Raw genomic sequence first — 16,002 nt, 5'->3', positions numbered from 1 at the left:
CAAAACAGAGATACACTGAGATTGAATACTGGACTCAGGTTACCCGAAGCACAACTGCAAATTAATGCTAATGACGTTGCTTTTTCTGGTGCCTGTATGAAAAGGGAAATGTTCAGCCAATACATTTGCTCCGGTAAAACAACTTTACGAGGTGTTCAATTATTCATGTCACTTTAATAATGTTGAACATTTGTACTATTTTCTGTCCAAAATGCATATTTAGCCCTTTGTCAATGTCTTTGTTCACTGTTCCATTTAGAGAATCTTTAAAAAAATATATATTTTCCTCAATGTCATATCCTTTTCAATGTTTATTTATGTTTCTTTCCAGCCGGGATGTCTGTGAAAAGTGCGAAGGGAGGACTAGAGAGTAGACCGCCTACTGCCGCCAGGTCAGTCCGATCAAACTGAGAAGCTTAGGAGAAAATGAATGGGCAAAGAATCCACTAACAAACCCCAATTAGCAATTTAATTAAAAAAGCCTGATCGAGGTGAGGTTGTGAGCTTTTTTAACCTGTAATAGATTCTATTTAAAGCTCCAGCATAAACAATAAATCCATACACCATTTTTTTAAAATTCTTATACGGTATCAAGTGACCCACAATAATATCTAGCCTGCTTTGGAAAGTTTTTTTTTACAAAGTTTCCGAGAAAAACAGTCCTCTAGAAAACCTCTAGAAAAATGTAAACAATTGCCTCCTATTTGTGCTGCTGTCTATCATGTGTCTAAATCCATCTAACATTTCTCAACAGAAGGGGTCCATCCATGTGACAAGTAAATAAGTTCAGTATTGTAAGTTAGTTACGAGACATTTTTGAAATTGATTAAGGTGTCTTTCTTTCTTAGCATGTCGCCGCGAGTGGGGAGAGATACAGTTGCAGCTGGCAAATCGCCCACTACGATGAGATTCAAAAACAAGGCCCTGCAGCTCAGCCTCTCCAAGAAATTCTGGTTATTATCATTCTCTGTTTTGAAATCATTATTGGTTAGTGTGATTAGAGGGTGGGGTTGTTGTGTAGATTTGTTCCCTCCTATTAGTGTTATCGGTTGGTACATACTTGCAAAACAAGGCTTCTACAAAACTCTTCCTTCCTCCTCCCTTCCTTTCTACTGACTGAGGTAACCACAGACGTCAGCTGATTGGACTGCTGAGGTTGTTCAATTACTTACCCCCACGCACGCTGAGAGATTACGTCAAGGGAGGCTAGATGGAGTATTAAGTGGTTTTAAAGTCAGGAGGGGGAAAGTACAGGCCCTGGCTTTTAATGACGACAGCTCTCAATACTTTGGCACGCAAATGCATGCACACTTCACAGCTCAAAGTCACAGTCCCCCTCCTCGTCCAAGGGGAAGGGCTCGGGTGAGGCTGGTCGACAGAGCAAGAAGAGACTCAGCAACAGCTCCATGGTGGCCGCTGCCTACATCTCCTTCCTCAATAAGCACTTTGGACAGGTCAGTTTCAACAGCACACTGTACCTTCTCGTATACTCACATGCTCACACTTGTTGGTTACTAGTAAAGTTGCTCCGATATTGGAATATTGTTGCAGATTCGAGCTTCCTGTTGTATAACACCATCTTCAAGAGCGGTAAAAGGCCTAAACTGCTTGTAAGATCAATACATGTCAACACCACATGCTCTCAAAATCATATCAGTTGTTTCTTGACTCGTCTACCTTATTCCCCCAAAAGAGCGTTCCATTTTCTACCACAAGTTAACAGTGATGGTTCTTTAAGCCATGCCCGCGACTGTTCCGATGCCATTTTGCCCAATTACTATTTCATAACATGATGCCATTGGTCATCACAGCATTGTTGTCAATCAAGACGAACAGGGCAGGGCCCATTGTTTGGTTGGCTGGTCCATTCATCCAGTCCAAAGAAATAGCCAATTTAACGAAGGCCATGAGAATTGTTAGAATGGTAGTTGGAAGAGACTGGCAAAGAAAGGTCAATATAGTGAGAGTTACTGAATCACAGCTCAAATAAAACATCACATTGTCTTTAAGGTTACACAGAATGGAGTAGGAAAATGGATCCATTTGCTCAGCTGATTGTATGTTCTAACTATCTGTTGAAAATATTATACTGCTTGTAGCTGTTATTCAGTGATGGCTATCAGAAAATGAATTCCCTGTCTGCAAACCAGTAATTGCTGATATAGAATCGGTCAAGTGACTGAAAAGTCAATGTCATTACCGACCTTTATTCATTGAAAACTCAATACCATCTAATCAGGACTGTGTACCGTGCCCTCCTTCACTAAATCTTGAAAAAAGAAGTCACCCCAATAACTCCCCGTCACAGATGATATACTGCCTGGACACTGGGCTGTCTTCCATGAATTTCCCTGGTGGTTCAAGTGAAGCACATGCAGGCTCTGTTCATTCCTGATACCCTGATCCCAGATTGCTGTAGGGCATCACAGAGTATTTGGGGGGAAAGCTGGAAATGAGAGAACAAATTATCCAAGACCAGCTCAATGGCACCTTTTCTTATTTCTGTCAAAAACCTGACTTGATATATAGAGAGAGCGCCATTTACAGTATACGTTTCACTGTTATGGAAAAAAATATTAATATTTTGTTTTGGAATCAAGAGATCAGAATGAAGGTTGGGGGTTTATTTTAGGCCATGGGAGATGTTGGCTACAAGGTTTGTATCGAGAAAAATGGATGGGGATTAGATCCAGGATGTTAACGAGACTGACTTAAAAACAATTCTCCGTCAAGGACACGACCTTGGATGGCAAATTCCCATTAAAATAATTGGTTGGGGATGGACAGTAATTACAATGACTTATTATGTGTTCTACTAGAACAGAAAAGCTTAAAGTTCACATTCAGATGCTCACAATTATTTATTTACAAAAAAAGTCTGTGCAGCAGCGATAGAATGCTTACTTACATGATACATTCAGAGACACTTCCAATCAAGAAATTTACCTATTTTTTTAAATGGTTAGTGACAAAACAATGAGCTCAGGGATGGGCAAAATAGACTTAGGTTGGCTGTCCCCTACGGTAGAAGCACTACAAGATTCTGCCGTAAAAAAAAATATATGTCTTCACAAGCTACTCTGGGACAACCTGCCAGCTCTGCAGGTTGAATAGATAACATTTTGAGGTGGTTATAATTCTTTTCATTCTGCAGCAGCGATATTCTTATGATATGGCCTTATGTGCCTGCATGGTGGATGTTTTAACCCATTTGGAATTAAATTTTTCACTTGAAATGATTATAGGGGAGAGTGGCCTAAGTTGTGCATTTTGGAAGTTGTGCCACCCCTTCTTTTTTGAAAACCGTGGAAGAAATTGGAAATGTGACCACATATTTAAGAAGAGCCATCCATTTGACTCATCCTATAAAGAAGGGAGACACAAGGAATAAGATATAAGCACATTTAAGCTAAAAAAAACTGTGTTTTGCCTTTCAAAGTAAAATTTCCATGATCAAGGTTTTTTGATTATTGTGTCTGATCAATTATAGACAAGTTTGAAAACATTTGACACATGTTTTAGTGCTTTGGTATGCTACATTTTGAGTCTATACAGTTAGCACGATGTCAGCCCTAAATTGCTGCATCATGCTTATTATCCAAATTTCTGGGATTGGGGTGATTTGTGCCAAAGGGCCTGGGTGAGTTATAAGTAAGTAAGTAAGTAAAATGTATTTATAAATGCACATTTATGACAGTTTGCACTGTCCAAAGTGCTGTACATAGTGCATTCAGTAGGTAAACAATGAAGGTAAAATAACAATAACCAAAATAAAAGACGTAAAGCCCATACATCCACATAAACACAGATAATAGTGCAGAGGTAAGATAGTTAATGGGGAGGAAACACCAGGGTGTACATATGGGTTTTGAGCCATGATTTAAAGGCAGAAATGTAGAGGGAATCACATTTGTCAGGTGGCAGTTGGTTCCACAAGCACGGAGCAACTAGTGCGAAGTACATTTCTGAGAGTTGTGCCAATGGCATGGCTGTATATGCTGGTCACCAAAAGAAAGTGATTGTCTACAGTAGCTCAGAAGAGAGTGACATCTCAATTCCACTTAACGACACCACTGATGAGAGTTCAGATGGCCAGAAAGATGATGATGGTGACTTTGTCATTGTGAGCTTTGCAGGTAAAACCATTAGATCTGCTAGGCCTTGTTTAAGAAAATTGTCCTTCAATCTTTGTCAACTATTTGCTTTATTTACTTTAAATACACCTTAAATAAGTAATTGTCTAATGGATTTGTCTTGCATTACAGTTTATGAGATATATATCAATGGCACAATTCACCCCATGGTATTCTCTCCAACCGCACAACTTACACCACACCGGGGGCAAGTTGTGCATCAAGACAACTTTTTTTCCGAAAGTTATATTTCTTCAACAGTTTATTCCAGATCCAAAGTTTTTATTGCCAGGGATGCACAACACCCTGAAATATATGTACACATTTGAGTTGGAGACTTTACTGTCAAGGCCTTACTTTAAAGTCACTTTGAGTGAAAAGTTGCACAACTTAGGCCACTCTCCCCTACATAGAAATCATACACATTACTAGCCTCGTTCAACTTGGAGCCGTCTTGCTCAGACCTGCGCAACTATGACGCGCGTCTTGCTGAGCGCACGACAAAAATGCTCCAAAAATGCTGTGCGCTCAGCAAGCCGAGCGTCATAATTGCGCAGGTCTTAGCAAGACGGCGACATCTCAAACGAGGCTATTAATATACAGGTCTTTAAATGCTTATTTTTACATTATATCTGTTGCAAAAGTTACCCCTAAACCAAATCCTGTTACGGGCCCCCCTCAAGCTATTTGGGATATTAGTAGTAGTAAATGCAATAGTAGTTTAGTTATTGCATTTATTATTAATCTATTGGATGAAACTCATAAAAGAGTCTCTATACCATGAAACTGGTTGAAACCATGGTGAGACCTTATTACAAAGCAGAGGCAAAGGCTTTTCCATTAATGCTGTCATCACAAGAAAGGGATTTGCTGTTAAAGATTACAGATAATTCTATGCCAAGGGGAGTTCTGCACCTATGAACATTTCAATGATGCCTTATCAGTAGATTTCTTAATAACAAATGGCATTCTTTCTTTAAAAAATAAGTTGTTTCATTGTTTTTTGGGAATTGATAACCGTTTCACAGTGACCTTGGGCTACTGTGGACATTCACACCTTGAGTTACTGCCTCACTTGCCACAAACGATCAGCCTTGTTTTACTGTGACAGTCTCTGGTTTGAATTTACTAGGTAGCGAGGTCTGCATCATATCCACAGGGTAAATGACACGTTGTTTTGGTTGCTACCCTTACACTGAGCCAGGGAGACTATCCATCCTGCTGCAATCCTAATCCCTGCCTCAACACAAGTATTAATAACCCCCCTTAGCAAGGTTCACTGTCAGTCCTCATTAGATCCAATTGTGTTGGCGAGGGACGAATAGCTAAAGCAAAGCAATTGATGCATTTAATGTCAAGGTGTAAGAAGGATGGATGCGAAGCAAAATAGACTGTGCTCATCAATGAGCAATACATGTGCGCACTGTAACCAAATTCAAGGGTCTTTTACTATTTGGGGATCATGTGTGTTAGTATGAAGTATCCACAAAGCTCTCACATGTGTCCATGCATCATGCTTACAGAACAGGCTGCTCAATGGGCCATGTGAAAGCAGACAGAATGAAATTAACTGTTAATGGGCTCCGTCTGACGGATGAATTCAGAGTCTGCATGGCATGCTGTCTAATCCTTACTGGAAGAAAAAAATCCAATTAGTTCGGTGACCTTGCTATATAAATATGTCCTTGCAGGCTCGAAGATCGTGTTCAGGGTATACAGAGGTTCATGACACTGGGCAACATACTTTTTTTTTTCTTTTTTTTTTGATCCCACAGCATCACACATCATATTAAAAACGTAAAGGGTTTTTATAATCAGAAGTGTTTTTGTATTTGAGGCTGGGCACATGCATAGTGGGATAACTCTTGATGCGACTGCGTCCTGGCATTGCATTCGCGTTTGACTCCCTTGGCAATATCATACAGTGAATAATCATTTGAACGGCTGCCATGCGGAACTGCTTCCAAATAAACCATGGGGGCCTCTCTTTTTCCTGAAGCTACTTGCACTTGAGCAGGATGACCTTGTATGATTTATGTATTAGCCACCCTGAGTGCCAACATGCATTACTGGCAAAATATTGCACTTCCTCTTTGCGTTTCAGTTTCACTGCTGCTCTTATTTGCCTTTTTATCTCTCACTTTCACAGCACTAAAAGAAAAGCAACTGAAGGTTGAAAAATACTCTTGTGGTTTAGAAATATAGCAATTGAAACAAGCCATGATTAAAGGAAAGTTCCTACATAAAACATTTAACAGCATAGGGGTGAGATGAGCATTAAAAAGACTCAAGGATCAAAGGTAAAAGAGTTGTGAAGCTAATGCATTCGAGCCATTTTAACATTCAAGGTTGTCTGCCTCCTCTATATGATACTTGATCAATGCAACATTTTTTAGGTGCTTTAGTGTCAGTTTTTCATTTGAAACCTCACCAAAGTATTGGCTGTTTATAGCAATCAGATTAATGTTATGAGGTAAAAAGGCCACTTTCCCCCTGAAATATAGTGGAATACAAGTCAAGTCTGACGTATAACACAATCATCAGGTTGAAATTCCTTCTGTCCATGGATAAATAAAATGTGTAAAATCCACCACTGGTGTGTCTTAATCACCATTTTTTTCTTTTGAGCCTCAATAGTTTTCCTAACTGGATGAAAGTAAGGAAAAACAAGCTCACATCAAACTTGTGCAATAATGAGAGCTTTCGTAAGCTTGTGTGGCAGTATTCTTTCTTTGAACTTATAGATATCCTCAGGCTTGTGGCGTCTTTGTGTATCAAGTGATATCTCCATATGTCAGGCTGGGTTGCTCTATACGAAGATGACTGAGTTTGCATGTTCACTGCCTCCCCTGTGGATGTGATGATGTTTCCGAAGAGGTTGCACAACATAGGCAAGCCCCTTGAGTCAAGATGCTGTTGGAAGCATGTTTTTCAAAAAGGCATCTTGCTAAAGCCACATTGTCTCATTGCTTTCAGTTCACAATCTTTTAATATCCAAGCTTTACATATGTAAATTGAAGTCAGTGCATGTTTGTTTTCAAATATGCAAAATAGAACATACACTAGATTGTGGACTGATGCATGTGATATGTGCCATTTGAAGCAGAAAAAAGAGCACATTTATGTCTGTTTACTGTTTTAAGGATTCAGACCTTTAACGCTCATCCTAAAACTAAAACCTCAAGTTTATTTCTTGCCTCAGGATATGCATTTCTACAGTACTGAAGCTAATGACCAAAATGATAATGTATTCTTATCAAAACTGTGTGTCTGCAAGCAGCATACTCTATTACCATATTGTTTTTTTAAGCTCTTAGCGCACCTACATTTCACCCAAAATCCAATTTTCTTAATGACTATCAGTGTAGAGTTTTTCTCCCTGGCTCCTAGTCTTGCCTCAACATCCCTGAAAACACATGACAAGGGGAGAGAAAGAGGGAGAGGGAGAGAGAGAGGGAGAGATCACCTCGAGCAAATGTCAAAACAAGGCAGAGAATAGCGAGTGTTTCACACAAATGGCTGTATGCAAATGATTACTTGTGTAGGTGTAGAGAAGTGTGTAGATAAATGTGTGTGTATTAGTTTCCCATGCATCTGTTTCTTTAGAGACAGTGTTAGGTTTGTGCAACTCGCTTTCTCACAGTCGTGCATGGGTGTTTTATTTGTATGAACACAGCATGAGCTTATGCTGCGTGTCCCTCAGGACACTGCAAATAAAGTGTGTGCGGGTTCGCATCTAGGAGTGTGTGTTATTGTGTCATTTTGCAAATTAGAAAGACATGTCGCAGGGTGAAATCCCATTAGGCTTTACTGTCAGCATGCTAGAGTGTTGACATGATATGCATGTTATTTGAATTTGGTAGTCAAAAACAGATTATCACCAGGGTTTTTCTCTAGAGGATTGACTGTTTTAAAGCCATCGTCATTTTACATCCCGTCCTTCAATGCTGTCTTGTTGTTATTTACACTGTTTTTATTTGATTTTTTATCTGCGCCATAGGAGCGAGAGCTGATGCCAGAGGAGTTAAATGGTAAGATGTTGTTTGGGCAATTACTATGCGAACACTTGACAAATTACTAGTCGATTCACAGACAGCTTCATCAATCGTATTGATATTTCCCCCCGTTAAGCTCTTCATGAGTCAACGTCAGAGATGGTATAGGTTTCTCAGTACTGCTGCGAGATGTTCTGTGTCAATGACTCACAGCTACAAAATCCATTAAAACGCCATGAGTTGCTGTTCTTGAGAGCTGACTTTATTTCTCTCTTCTTGAGAACACAGAGAAGTAAAAAATATAAAAAATAAAATAAAAAAAGAGCTTAACATGTAATTATTATCAATTTGCACATTGTTTACGTACTGTGAGTGGGTTTGACTCTTGGGGAGAATATGTTACCCTACTTTATGGTTTGTCATTTTTTGTTTGTATGTCAGAGCTGCAGGAGGCCTTTAAGGAATTTGACTACGATGCGGATGGCTTCATCCATTACAAAGACATCGCAGACTGCATGAGGACCATGGGCTACATGCCTACAGAGATGGAGCTCATTGAGATCATCCAGCAAATCAAAATGAAATGTGTGTATTTATGTCTTGTTTTGTGTAACTGTGTATTTGGATGTCACCCCCCCCCCCCCCCCCCCCCCCACCCTCCCGCGGTTTAAGAATGTTGGCATGATTGATGGCTCTCTAGGTGTGAATCTGTGAGCAATGTGTGTGTTTACGTGCACATTCTTTCCGCAAGGAACTGATGTTTGTCTTTGCACTTGGGGACATTGGAGACATTTTAGCAGACTGATTAATGGCGCTGGTGCTGCAGGTGCAGGGTTGTATGAGTGTGAGTCTGTGTGAAAAAGTGTGTCTTTAGTTGAAATCAACCTTTCCTTAATCTGCTCTCAATGAGAAGGGGTTTGACTTTGCTTTGTTTTGATTTCTGCCATAAGCCTCAAGAACCATTTCCTATTAAATGTCCAGGAAAGACATGAACATCTGAACAAACCAAAGAGTGTCAGCCGAGACTTAACATTAAACCTTCAATGGACAAGACTTAGACACATGAAGCAAGCTAAAGGTGTGATGTATTATCCTAATGAAGGCATCTTTTTAAAGGGCATACATAAGAAAACACAAGTTCCTTGCTCTCTAAAAACAAAAAAGGGAGAAATTAGTGCCCACAGTTTTTTGCATGAATTTTTCGTAATACTGCCCCATCGTGACTTCGGCCCTTTGAGATGCTGGTGTGGTCCTTACTTTTCAACATCCATACTTAAACAACAATGTCTGCCAATGACTTTAATACAGTCTAACTTTGTTACGCTTGTCTCTCGTTCCCCTGCTGCTGTTATGAACCTGAGCTCAGCTTGTCAACTGCTTTCAGTTAAACACAGTCCCTCCAGCCCTGTCGTGAGACAAAGAGGCACCTGTTTCTTCCTTTATAAATAATAAAACAAAGTTATGTTTAAATAAAATAACAAAATGGCAGTATTTCTGACTGCAAAATAGGGATGACTATATGATATCAGTTCCCATAGGTAAGCATTTTTATTTTGTATTGATGTTTTATTTATTTTTTTGGCCTTTTAATTGGACTTTTAATTGGGTTTGACCAGGTGTGTGAAACATAACCTACATGGTAGATGCTAATTAGCATTTTAATTGTTTATTCCTTACAAAACTTGGATATGTAGGCTATGTGTGCCTGCTGAAAAATGGCAAGTGTAAATTAGCATTGAGCCCATGGGACAATGACACTGATAATGAGCAAAACATTGGACTTTGGGTCCAGTTGTGAACAGTTGCATCAAGTTCGTCACAGCACAACAGACTTTCTCAGCGATGATCCTCAGGGACCAGAGTGCAGCTGGCTTTAGTCCTACTAGCTAGTTAATTATATTCACCTGCAGTCCCAGGTGTAAATCATTTCCTCATTAGATGCTCAGGATCTTGAAAAGGCCAGGGTTGAGAGAGCCACTGCTGCAACCTTGCATAAGCGTCCCATAAATTTCCCCATCTGCCATCACCATTGCAAAAGGTGACAACAAGTAAAAACTGTTGTTAAAAAGCCTACACAGCCTGATTTTCAATTTGTGTCAAGATTTTCAATCGTACCAAATACATTATGCTGAATTAAAGGGAAATGTGTTACATAATTCGGTGCAACGTCACCCTTCACTGCATTGTTTCAGCCATAAAAATGGTGTCTGGAATTGGAATTATAAACTTTACACTCATAATGCACAGTAAGAACAAACAGATACACAATTATATGACGCACTAAATTAAAACTGCGTAAGACAATCTATTCGTATGTATAACTTTGAGAGAAACTATATGGAAAATATTAAGAACATCAGGGATTTGGTGGTGCATTTACATTTAATGTTTTATGCCATGTTTCATAATGCTTAATCTCTGTTGCATAGCTCATAGAAATGAATACCATGAAAGTCAGTATTTTCATTATATAACATTGTAGCATTGTACTATAAATTAGAAAAAAATAAGAATTATATAATACTTCTGGGAGATTTTTTTTACTCCATGATTATAGACTGACCCACATACGGCACAGAAATTCTTCAAGGCAGTGGTGCAAAATCCGCGGATTGCTCAGCAAGGGTTAAGCCAGTCAGTTAAATACCACACCTTGAGGAAAGTATGAAAACTCTTTGCTGTGACAAAAAATTCATAAAAATAATAGTCTTGTATTTCCGAATCCTTCTGCTGCTTCTGTCACTATAGTAGCCTACATTGCAGCTAACATAACCCTCGGTTTTATGATCCAGCCGCATTAAAAGTGCTTTTCTATGCGAGCAGACTTTTACTTAGTTTTCTTTTCATCCTCAACGATCCTGAGAATCTGAGCAGTGATTCTATTTTTCAAAACTACAGAATGACCACATGGATTTATTGAAGTAGTCTTTCACATCCACCAAAGCCCAGATAGTGAAAACAGGCCGACCCTATACTGGTCTACGCTATCAAATAAGCCTGTCTTTTGTTCAACTAATAACATTGGCCTTCCCATTGTATCAGTCTGATTCGATAATTACCATGGGGTTTGAAACAAAACAAACCATGGCTCTTAAGTCGGTTTAAGGGGAAAACATTGAGAAAGTAGCAGAAGGCATTGTTTTAGTCCCATGTGCACTGGCAACGTTCAGACACTTTTCACAAAAAAGCTTGGTATTTAGTAAGGACAGGACAGGTCCATTACCACTACCTTTAATTAAGTTCTGTATATAATTAAACTAATGAGGTACAAAATGCATTTATCATACAGCTATAGTTAGTTACCTCATTGAAAGTGTATTTACATACTTAGATAAGCCTAGACAATATGATGCATTTTTAAACGAAAGAAAAGAAAGAAAACACAGTGCATCATTTAGTATAGCTAAGGAGCCAGACGTTTCTCTCTGGAGTTTGTGGAGACCAAAACACAGCTAAATGGAGATATCCACTGTGGTCACCAGCAACCATGATTCCAAATGAAATGTTTACTGCATGTGTAAAACAAGCCCATTTTTAATAATGTGTTCACCACCATATTTCAAGGTGATAATGTGTCAATGTTGTGCTTTGATCATGTTTTGCCCCAAAGCGACCAGAGAAAATCAATGAATGCCTGTTCACACATATATGATCCTAATATTTCTTGAACCACTGTTAGTACTAGGTAGATAATTATACCACAGTCCTTCTGTCTTTCATGCAGGGAGCGGTCACGTGGACTTTGATGATTTCTGTGAGCTAATGGGGCCGAGGATGCTGGCTGAGACGGCTCATATGGTTGGGCTGAAGGAGCTTCGCTGTGCCTTCAAACAGGTAAGAGAGGGTCCCTCGGCAGTGTCACTTCAAGCAATTGAAAGTGGTCATGTACTATGACAGAACTCTGAAAGGGTGCCACAAGACCTTTCTGTACAGAAAAGAGTGTTTGGCTTTTACTCATGACAGGTCTGAAGAATGAATGCAGAAGAAAAAGGTTTAAAGGGAAAGGAAAAATATTCATACTCACAATGTTTTTTTTTTCTTATGAAGCCTGCTCCCCGCCATTCTAAGAGCCACCATTTATATTGTAGGCTACACTTCTATGAGTCACCTGCTTAATAGATATGCCTTTTTTTATTTGAACTTTTGTATTGCCTCATTGGTCTGCAGTAAATATCTACTGAGTTAATTTGGCGTCGATACAGAGGCAGGCACACAAGTGCTGAATTGATTGTGGCCCAAAGCTGAGCCCCGGTGAGGCGTACTCTCTGAGTGAGCAAATGAGGTGATGATATTATTTTCAGGCACAGCTTCACACACCTGGGCTCATTTATTAAGCACATTACAGCAAGATAGGGATTGTAATGGTTACTGCAAAACATGCAACACTGATAATGTGCTCTTAATGATTGTAACTGAAAATATATCACAGTGTTCACCATGCTATTAGGATTCAAGTTATAAATCACACCCCGGGAATTCTGTGTGACCTTACTATGTGTATGAAAAGCGGGTGGGCGGAGGGGGGGACGGACTATGTTTTTTTTATTCAATGTTATGAGTTGTGTCACACAGAATGTACTTGTAATTCTCAAAAGGTAAAACTGTTTTTTAAAGCTAATGATGTCAGGTAAGTAACATGTTCTATCTCCAGTAACTTCCTGAACCAGTGGGGCTAGCAGATACCAAGCCTTTATCAAAGCCTGTAGACAAGACAGCAACAACAAAAAATGTATGCTACTCCGTTCATATATCAGACGTATTAAGTGTCCTCTATTTGGAGAATGCAAGGTTACACATGGTCATACGTAATTGTTTCTGGAGTTAATTCATCAGCTGTTCGTCAATGTCAAGTTCCTGAGTTGTGCCGCCAAAGGCCAGAAATGACCCATGTTCTGACGTTTGAATCAAATTGTGGAGATTAATGAATTCTCTCTCCAAAACTCTGCTACTTCTGAGCAGAAAGTGTGGTCTACTCTCTGAACAAATGAGAATACATTTAAAAAAGTAATCCCAACCCAGCCTCACAGGCACTTCATAAAGTGTTTTTTTCCTCACTTCAGTATTAACACCACATGAGTCATCATCGCCCCAGCAGCTGCTGACTCAAGCTGTTTTCCAGGGACCTCGTGCAGCCATGTTGTAACAACATACTTATATGAGAAACTCAATTTTGAATCATAAATCCTGAAAATGAATATATATTATATAAATACTCTATTTCTCTCTTCATTTCTCTTCCTCTGCGCACAATACCATACTACAATCAATCGCTTTACCATCCTCATTAGCTCAGAAACATATAATGTTGTTCTTTTTTTATGCTCCTTGTGCTACCTCATCTTTAACCTATGATCTATCCAATAATCTCTCTTCACTCCCTACATGTTCACCTCTTGCTCTCTTCCGACCAAACACATTGAAGTTTGACTGTGATGGCGATGGAAAGATCACGCTTGATGAGCTGAAGGAGGGCATGAAGAACCTCCTGGGGGAGAAGCTGAAGAAAGGCGAGCTGGAGGAGGTCCTCTCCGACATTGACCTTAACAAAGACGGCAACATCGACTTTGATGGTGAGTGACTGGTTGGGGACTTGGGGGCGGGGGTGTAGAGGGTGAGTGGATGGACTCCAGGCAAGGTGTGAGAGGACATTCAAAGAATTCATTAAAAAACATGATCAAAACCCTGAGATGGGTGGTGGTGGGTGATGCACAGAATGATTAACAGTTGCAATAGTTAGCTAAAGGTATGACATTGAAATAGTTAACAAAAAGTATAGTTGAAATTGTTGACTAAAAAAAGGATACACAGTTAAAATATCTAAACATAGCTACAGTAGGTAAGCAAATAAGGGTTTGACTGTAAAAATAGTTAGCTAGAAGATGAAAAGTTCAAATACTTAGCTAAAACATGGAGGAACAGAATAGTTAGCCAAACTATGTATAAACAGTTGAAATAGTTTACTTGAGCTGATTGTGAACTACTGGTGTGTACAGAAGGACATACTATGTAGGCTGGTATTGGTTGAGGATGAAGGGGACCAGAAGGAGAAAATTAGGTGGGAAAAGGGTGAGATGGGAAAGGAAGGATGGTTGAATCAAGGTGGGATGGCTGGAAGGGCCAATCCAATTTAATCAGTAGTGCATTAAGCCGATCAATACACATGCCTGGACACCCGTCACGTTACATACAAAGCACAGACCTTTGGACAGCTCAAGGACTTTTGCAGAAATGTGTTCACCACGTGTGTCCTCACACAAGCAACAAAAAGAAAAACACACAATACAATGGGACACATGAATACATGTGCAGGCACCATCACTTCCACTTGTGTGCAAGTGTAATTATTGGATGCAGCTCACGGAGGGCTTAGAGGTGTGATCCTGTTTGTGTTGTCTCAGCGCTCTAATCAATTACAATTATTGGTAACATTGAAGTGTCAGTCTCATAGGGGATACATAAGCAGGTGCCTCCCATTATCATCAATTAGCAGGTCAGCGGTCCAATGTAGCCTAGCTGTCCAGTTCAGCCACGCGGGCAGAAAACAAGCAATAATGGCAGCAGTGATAAATATCGCTGTGAATATCCAACATTCAGGTCAAGTGTTTGGACGACTAGTAGTAACCTAACTGAGCCGCTGTTCTGCTCGGTTGACTTCTTTTTATAGAAAATGGTTAGAGTAGGCCTACCTCCAGAGATAATGTTAACGGGTTAATCTGGCATTAAGCTTTAGTATTCTGTCAATCAATAGTTTCTCACCTACAATCAGACGTCTTTCAGAGCCGAGCGCTTGAGGAGGTCAATGGGAAAGCCTTGATTGATTGCATGGATTTTGTGAAACCTGCCTCCATCTAACTGGAGCGGGGTTTCATTGAAAAGACAAGTCAAAAGCTGTGTTGATTGACATAGCCTATACAGCGAGCTGAAACAAGTTGTAATCAAACTGATTTTTCGTTACAAGAAGAGATGAAAAGAAGTCTGGAAGTCTGCAATTATAGCAGCGGTTTAATCTAGAACTGGGTTTAATACTTGTTCAGAAAAGAAAACAGTCCCTTACTCTATTCTTGGACATATCACTCCTTCAACACTTTAATTTTCCATCAACCTGGTGATAATGGAATAAAAAAAAAATGACTTCACAACATTATCCATGGGCTTGGTACACTTCACGTACAATTTAATCTGGGTTGATAATGGTGTGGCTGCATCCAGTACTGTCCTTTTGTGATTTTAGACTGACAATAGACAATAGTCCTTATCAATGGATCTGCTGCTGTCTCTTGTCTCCCTACAGAGTTTGTTATGATGCTTTCTGCAAGATGACCTCTGATGGAAGAAGATGGAGCAGACAACATTGGGTTCCTGAGCCGTGTACTAACTTGTGAATCCTGATATGTCTGATTGTAAAAAAAAATTAAAGTCAAAGGAGATGTGTCTATATCTTCGTAATTAAAGTGAATGTAGAGGCTATAAGGTGAGTTATGAAACACTTAACTCTATGTAACAATAATGCTGCACTATCACCCCCTTGTGGTAAAGAAGTGTGTGTGTAAACTCTTCAGGCCTCCAAAATTAAGGCTACATTAAATTTCCTATACCTCATTCCATTGTTATAGGTTTGGGTTAGTAGGGGACTGTAGTTAAACACCACCCAACTCCACTGACAGATTTAAAGTGGGCCAGAATTTGTTGGAAAAAGGTGACGTCGCATATTTGCTGTGTACCAATCAGAATGTAGCTGCAGCATTTAATTGGAATCTAATAATACTGTTTGAGTAATGTCATTCAAAACTAATAGAACCCAAGCCAAGCAGTCCTTGGTGCTTGAGTGTTAAAAGTTAATAATACATTAAGTTTTAGTTTTGGGAGTTTCTTAC

The 16,002-nt window shown here is 39.5% G+C and overlaps 1 protein-coding gene across 1 annotated transcript; it reads left to right on the top strand.

Annotated features, from left to right (window-relative positions):
* Positions 1–336: 336 nt before the first annotated feature.
* On the top strand, positions 337–15,448 carry cabp4 (calcium binding protein 4; the record flags this gene model as incomplete). The annotated part of the gene is made up of 8 exons (XM_080029161.1): positions 337–392; positions 849–953; positions 1,319–1,454; positions 8,134–8,164; positions 8,570–8,713; positions 11,853–11,962; positions 13,551–13,698; positions 15,420–15,448. The coding sequence occupies 8 exons, from the start codon at positions 337–339 to the stop codon at positions 15,446–15,448; spliced, it is 759 nt and encodes a 252-aa protein (XP_079885287.1).
* Positions 15,449–16,002: the final 554 nt, after the last annotated feature.

The sequence above is a fragment of the Ammodytes marinus genome (assembly GCF_949987685.1).
Source record: "Ammodytes marinus genome assembly, chromosome: 6".
NCBI classification, from domain to species: domain Eukaryota; kingdom Metazoa; phylum Chordata; class Actinopteri; order Uranoscopiformes; family Ammodytidae; genus Ammodytes; species Ammodytes marinus.
This window is presented reverse-complemented; position numbering and strand designations above follow the sequence as displayed.